The sequence below is a fragment of the Mus caroli genome, chromosome 7 (assembly GCF_900094665.2).
Source record: "Mus caroli chromosome 7, CAROLI_EIJ_v1.1, whole genome shotgun sequence".
Classification (NCBI taxonomy): Eukaryota; Metazoa; Chordata; class Mammalia; order Rodentia; family Muridae; genus Mus; species Mus caroli.
Window position 1 is genome coordinate 29651072 of NC_034576.1, and position 7051 is coordinate 29658122.

Sequence of the window (7051 nt, forward strand, 5' to 3'; positions counted from 1 at the left end):
CTACTATGTGTCAGGCAGAGTTCTAACGATCCACACAAAGTCCTCTGGAGATACCAACCTTGTGTCCTCTGGCTCCGGTCCCCATGCTCTGCTTCTGCTTGTTGGCAGAGGGAACCTTGACCCCCAGCAGGGCCAGCCTCCCCACCCCCCGCTTCCCATGGCCACACAAAGGTCCTGAGCTCAGGCTGGCTCAAGGTTGTATTAAGAGGCCCACTGTGCCCAGAGAGACCCTTTCCACCCCTCTAGCTCTAGACTTCAGAAAGAAACTTTTGGGGCTGGACAGATGGCTCAGTGGTTAAGAGCACTGACTGCTCTTCCAGAAGTCCTGAGTTCAATTCCCGTCAACCACATGGTGGCTTACAACCATCTGTAATGGGATCCGACACCCTCTTCTGGTGTGTCTGAAGACAGCTGCAGTGTACTTACATATAATAAATAAATAAATAAATAAATAAATAAATAAATAAATAAATCTTTTGAGAAAGGAAGAAAGAAGCTTTTGGGTTCTTTAGGAACCAGGCTCAGGGCAGTAGTGGCTGTGATTATCAGAGACACCTCCCCCACCCCAATTCTAGAGTCCCCTCCTCCCAGAGTGGCATTAGCTTCTGTCCCATGACTACTGTCTGGCTTCCCCTTTCTCTTGCACCCAGGGTGCTACAGGGCGTGACATACAGTGTGTGGAGGGGGGGCAAGGGGGGAGGTTTCCTGCATCTGGCTCTTGCCTTAGGGCTCCAACCTCAGGTTCCTCCTTCTCCAGTTCTCGATTAGGCTCCCACTGGGGACTAAAATAGTCCCAACCTCCTCTCCCATGATCTCCCCTCTGTCCTGGCTCCCGGTTGCTCCCCTGCTTACCAGGGTAGCCTAGCCCAGCCCAGCCAGTAGTCACCACATGGCCACCACCTGCCTCCCCTCAAAGCCCCAACTCTGTGTCTGTGGTGTGCACATCTGTTTTCTCTCTGTATCTTTTTTTCTTCTTCTAACCGTGAAGCGGCCATCTTTAGGTCCTGGGTCCTGTCTGTCTTTCTTTGCTGTGTGGCTGTGGGCAAGTGTCTTTACCTCTCTGTAAAACGAGAGAAAGGCATCAACCCCTGGTGAATACTATGAGGACTCAGTGACGTCACACATGGGAGCACTGTCGTGAGTGCTCCTGCCGGTGGCTCTGTCCTCCACAGCCTGTGACCATGACTGGAGGGTAGATATAGAATAATAACCACGGCTGATACTTATAAGGCTAATGTGGGTTGGACCCTGCTCTAGTAATGCTGGTTGGCTGAGACCCAACGACCCTGCAAAGAAAATACGATTTAATTCTCAGTCTTGTGGATGAAGAAATCAAGGCCCAGAGAAGCTAAGCGACTTGGTCAAGGTTGCCCAGCTAGGAAGAGGCTGAGCTGATTTCAATGAGTATCACCCACAGTCCCTCCTGTTCCAAGATTTGCCCTCTATCTGGAGATGAAGAACTGACATGTGTATCTCTTGTCTTTCTTGTTCAGCCCATTGGGACCGTGGCACAGCCCCCTGAGCTGCATTCTTTCTGCCTCCATGTCTATACGTCCCTCCTCCCTGCTGCTGTCCCCTCCTCCTGCTGCCACCACCCACCTCACACTTCCTCCTTCACTTGGTTGGACGTCACACCAGGTCCCACCAGCCCCTGGACTGTGGTGTCCAGTGCATATCTGACCACCATGGGGGCCCTGGAGCCCTCCTGGTGCCTTCTGTTCCTTCCTGTCCTCCTGACTGTGGGAGGTGAGTCGGGGGCTTCTGTGGATGCCTCCTGCATCCTCAGCTCATGTTGGGGCCAGGACTAGGCAGGGAGCAGGAAAGGACGGCACAGACAAATGGGAAGGCACAGACAAACGGGAAGGCTGGGCAGAAGAAGGTTCCTCTAGAGCCTGTGGGTTTCACCCTGAGCTAGAGGCCCTGAGATTTGGAACCTGGTAGTATGAGTAGGGGGGACATTGAAGCTCACAGATGTACCACATGTTGGTCAGTTGCCTCTGTACTGGCCCCTGGGTGCTGTGAGACCAGCTCTTTCCTACCTTCTCCACCTTCTACATCCACTGTCTGTGCCTCAATTTACATCTTTCTTTTGAATATAGAATCACATATAGCCCAGGCTAGCTTCAAATTTGTTATGTAGTTGAGGATAACCTTAACCTTTCTATTCTCTGTCTCCACCTCTCTCAGTTTAGCTGTTCTTTTCTCCTTAGGATTAAGTCCCGTACAGGCCCAGAGTGGTAAGCCATAACCCCCGATCTTTCTCTCTTCCTCTCAAAGACCTCCTCAGGCCAGCCCTTCTCCTTCTAGCCCTCTCTGTGCTAACACCAAGCCCTGATTGTTAACCTGTGTCCCCCTCTTCATCCTCCTGAGACACTTTCCCAAGATGCGACTGTTCTTCCGTGAGCCCTGGGGTACTGGCTGGGATTGTTCTGGGTGACTTGGTGTTGACTCTGCTGATTGCCCTGGCTGTGTACTCTCTGGGCCGCCTGGTCTCCCGAGGCCAAGGGACAGCGGAAGGTGAGTGGGGCAGGAGGGGGCTGGTCTGGGACACTTTGGGACCTGGTGGGCGGTGGATACGAAAGCGTCAAGGTCACAAATATCAAAAGGATGGGAGGGCTGGCTTGTTGTTATTGTTTGTTTTTGTTTCTTCCCTTAATGCTAAGAATCCAAACAGGGTCTCCCATTTGTACTGCAAATGCTTTTTACCAACTGAGTTACACCTTCAGGCAGAAGGGCTGGGGGTGGGGAACTCTGGCTTTTTTCTCCCTCTTATTTTTTTATATTTTTTTTCTGTGTGTGTGTGTGTGTGTGTGTGTGTGTGTGTGTGAATGTGTGCATTTGAGTGTAGTGTCACAAAGGCCAGAAGATGGCACCAGATGCCCTGGAACTGGAGTTACAAGTGATCCAGCCACTGGTATGGATGCTGGGAATTGAACTTGGGTCCCCTGCAAGAGCAGTACCAGCTCTTAACTGCTGAACCATCTTTCCAGTTGCTTGGAGGGGCTGGTTTTAAAACCAAAAGTAGTCCCAGTCTGGAGCTAGAGAGATAGTTTGGCGGTTAAGAGCACTGACTGCTCTTCTGGAGGTCCTGAGTTCAAATCCCAGCAACCACATGGTGGCTGACAATCATCTGTAATGAGATCTGATGCCCTCTTCTGGTGTGTCTGAAGACAGTTACAGTGTACTTATATAAGAGGGTAGCAGAGGCAGAGAAAGGCAGAGAGAAGGAGAGAGTAGAGAAATGTGGGTGGGCCATGGCCACGTGGAGAGAGGGAGGAAAGGAACTGGGAGTAAGTGGGCAAGAGGCAAGAGAGTAAGAAGGTAAATAAATCTTTAAAAAAAATTGTCTCAGTCCCCAGCTTAGTCCTTCTTCACATCATATGTCACTCTCTATCCCTCTCTAGGGACCCGGAAACAACACATTGCTGAGACTGAGTCGCCTTATCAGGTAAGAAAGCCAAATTCTTCTCCACCCTTGCTCCTGCCCCATCCTGGCTACCCCCGTCCCCAGTACAGACACACAGACAAACACACACACAAATACACATAGAGACATACACACACACACACAAGCACACACACAAATACACAGAGACATATATAAACACACACACTCACATAAATAAACACACACACATACACACACACACACACACATACACTACCCTTCCCAGAACCTTAAGGTCTCTTCCTCAGAAGCTCCCCCAATCCTGAAGGCAAAGGACTATCTGTCAAACATATTTGATGGTCAACCATGACCTTTAAGCTGTGTGTGTGTGTGTGTGTGTGTAGGCAGGTTATAAGAGGATATCAAATCCTATCTTTACCTTATTTTTAAAATGGCACTGATTTTTGCTCTGTATTTACATGTGTGTGTGTGTGGAGTAGGTGTGCATATCACTGGCAGCCATGTGGGGGTCAGAAGACAACCCGTGGGGGCCGGTTCTCTCCTTCCACCTTGTGGATCTCTGATCTCTTAATCCTAGCTGTCAAGCTTGGCAGCAAGTGCTTCACCCACTGAACCACCTCGCCAGCCCCAAGCCTCCTTCCTAACCTTTGGGCTCTGGGTGAGGCTATGAAACTCTATCTCTAGGGAAACACACCCAGGCTGGTCTCTGGTACATGCTTTCAGAGAGTCTGTCCCTGGGAGGCACAGACCCCTGCTCTGTGACCCAATTTCTGGAAGTCTACCTCCCTCCCTGTAGCCAGTTTTGCCCATTGGACTGACTCCTTGCTGGAGGAACGTTTTCTCTGAAAAGTGTTAGAATCTCTTGATTCTTGTTTTGAGTTTGGTGTGGGGCAGCGCTCTGGTGGCAGAGGTAGGCAGATCTCTGTGAATTTGAGGTTGGCCTGGTCTACAGTGTGAGTTCCTGGTCAGGCAGGGCTACCCAAAGAAACCCTGTCTACACACAAACAAAAAAAACAGAACAAAACAAAAAAGAATCTCAATATTGGCCATCTGATGTCCAGAAGACCCCAGGCTGTCTAGTTTCTGAGAGCCAGGAAACTTTAGGGCAAATGTCAGCCTGATTTTTTTATCCTTCGGTATCTTGGTTGAGGCCTACATGGATCATCACAGCACTCCAATTGGAGAAGCTTATTTGAAGCAACTTAACAAAATCATTTGGGGTGACATTATGAAGAGATTGAAGTGAACCAATATAATGGTGGGACGGGAAAGAAACCGAAGATGGGAAAACTAAGACATTGCCAAGACTCAAAGGGTGAGCAGGTTAGAGATCTGTGGGCTTGGTGCTCCAGGCATCGGGGGTTGCACGTGTAAGGACCCTGGGGTTGGTGCCTAATGTGCAGGCAGAGAAGCCAGGAGAATGCTGAGTGCATTTGAATAAAATCTTGACCTTTTCATGATTTTAAGTTTGAAAAACCTGCCAGAGACCTTGAAGGTCATTAGGAGGCTGGATTTGTTTTTACTTGCTGGGCCCCCTCCAATGATGGTCTTTTTTTTTTTTTAAGGAGCTTCAGGGTCAGAGGCCAGAAGTATACAGTGACCTCAACACACAGAGGCAATATTACAGATGAGCCCACTCTATGCCCATCAGCAGCCTGATGCCCGAATCCAGTCATTCCAGATGCCTACTCAACAAGCCCTCCCTGGGATCAGGACTCCCGTTGGAATACAGATCCACAGGGTGCCTTCCTGAGATATCTGACCTCGTACCATTTCTGTCCCCAAATAAAAGACAGAGCAAAAACAACGACTGAGTTATTCTAGACTGGGCTGACGCATTGGGAAACAGTGGGGCCCCAAGAGCGGTCTTAAATCAGGAAACCACTATGCTATCTGGGAGGAAGTCAAATTTTGGAAAGAATAAAACTAGAAGTATTTGAATCGCTTTATTCCTGTCCTGAAGAAGTGCGTTCCCACGCACCCCAAACCCACAGGATCCAGGATGAGCGGGTCAGAAGGTGCCGTGGTCAGCCTCTGCCAGGCATGTTGATGTAGACTCTACCATCTTCTGGTGGGTGGAGTAGAGAGAGCATGAAGCCTGACCACCCACAACTCTTCCCACACCACCACCTTCTTGGGAGACCCCCTGCCTCAGCAGGGGCTTCCTCAGGGGTTCCCCAGACACCTCCACCAGGGTTTCCCAAACACCTCCTCCAGGGCTTCCCCGGGACCGCCTTCGTGGGACCCCCTTCTTCCCTAGGGACTGCTAGGGGACCTACACTTCAGGCCCCGCCCTAGTGTTGGCTCACCTTGGGCAGGCCTGCCGTGTGGGCGCAAACATACAAACACCACCCCTACAATTAGGAGTGACATGACCGCATCTGCAGCCACCAGGCCTGCCAGGAGTGGCAGAGTCAGAGTCCCACATCCGGAGCAGGAACCTGAGGGGATTAGAGCCCAGACAAACAGGCAGCTGAAACTTCTGACTCTCAAAAGTTTTGATTCGTTCACAGGGAGCCCCCTTCTCGTCCCCCCGCCTCCCTAAAGACCCCCGAGACAGAGGGTGGGGGCGTGGGGTCGGGAGCGGAGCAGTAGGGTCAGGTAGGGGGAGTGTCAGCTCCCAGATTCTTTGGGACTCTTTGTGCCCTCGGCACACTGGAGAATCTGTTACAGAAACTCTCGAGGTTCCCATCACTTCAACTGGGTGGTGAAGAGTCAAGATGGGACCTGGGAAGGGCTGAGATTAGGACCGTCACAAGCCAGGGGCGTGCTGTGGGACAGACTTAAGGGTTGCAGGCGCTGCTGAAGTTACAAGGGCTAAGGCTTCTTTCACTCCTCACCTGCCGATGTCTGACTTGCAGCCACTGTGGAAAAACCCAAGAAGGTGGATGGAGGTTGGAAGTACAGGGGAGCAAACCCCAACACCCAGGCTTAGGGCAGGTGGGATGCTTGGGTGTAGTGTGAATTTTGGCTTCTTTAAAAAAGAAAAAAAAAAAAAAGAAAAGAAAAAAACAGTTGTGTGAACATGCTTTGTTTTAATCTCAGGTCTGGGATATGGGGATGTTTAAGATTGTCCACAGTAACTATGATTTGTCTCATGCTCTGGCAGGGGCGTGATTCTGCCAGCTGAAGCTAGTTAACTTCTGGAATTCTGGGGACTCTTGAAAGGCTGGGAAAATGCCAGAGCCCTGGAGGCTGTGGCTGCTCCCCCTGCTGTTGCTGCATTGGCTGTTTGCTGGATGGCTGGTGGTTAAATGCTTTTTGGCTACTTTACTGGGGTCTAGCACCCTTCTCCATCCCAGTCCCTTCCAACCCCCCTAACACCAGGTAGGCAAAAAAGAAGATTAGAGGGGAACGGGGTTGTAGACCACTTTAGACAACTTCCTGCTGGTTAGGGGTGTCAAGTTCTAGGGACAAGCCCTTAGGATGTCTCTAACCAGCAATCCAGCAAAAGGGGCAACAATCGGAGCAGTAGCCACTGTTGTGGCCTCTAGGGCTCTGACCTCTTTATACCTCTCAAGAGTCCCCAGAATTCCAAAACTATCTTCAGCTGGCAGGATCACGCCCCTGCCAGAGCATGAGACAAATCACAGTTACCTGCCACGGGCAATCTTTTTTTTTTTTTTTTTTTTTTTTTTTTTT

At 50.4% G+C, this 7051-nt stretch overlaps 2 protein-coding genes across 3 annotated transcripts in view; one reads left to right on the plus strand and one right to left on the minus strand.

Annotated features, from left to right (window-relative positions):
- The first annotated feature begins 1625 nt into the window (after positions 1-1625).
- Positions 1626-5213, plus strand: Tyrobp (TYRO protein tyrosine kinase binding protein). Its single transcript, XM_021166672.2, has 5 exons — positions 1626-1746; positions 2211-2237; positions 2371-2517; positions 3405-3448; positions 4975-5213. The coding sequence occupies exons 1-5, from the start codon at positions 1686-1688 to the stop codon at positions 5038-5040; spliced, it is 345 nt and encodes a 114-aa protein (XP_021022331.1). The 5' UTR covers positions 1626-1685; the 3' UTR covers positions 5041-5213.
- Positions 5214-5342: 129 nt separating this feature from the next.
- Hcst (hematopoietic cell signal transducer) overlaps positions 5343-7051 on the minus strand; it is a 2290-nt gene continuing 581 nt past the window's right edge. The window contains exons 2-4 of one of the 2 annotated variants that reach the window (XM_029479742.1): positions 6250-6273; positions 5719-5850; positions 5343-5474 (exon numbers count right to left, since the gene is read on the minus strand). In XM_029479742.1, the coding sequence (XP_029335602.1) occupies positions 5437-5474; positions 5719-5850; positions 6250-6273 (194 nt within the window). In that variant the 3' untranslated portion in view covers positions 5343-5436. Of the gene's footprint in view, positions 5478-5718; positions 5851-6249; positions 6274-7051 lie in introns of both variants that reach the window. The other variant, XM_021166686.1, reaches the window with a different exon arrangement.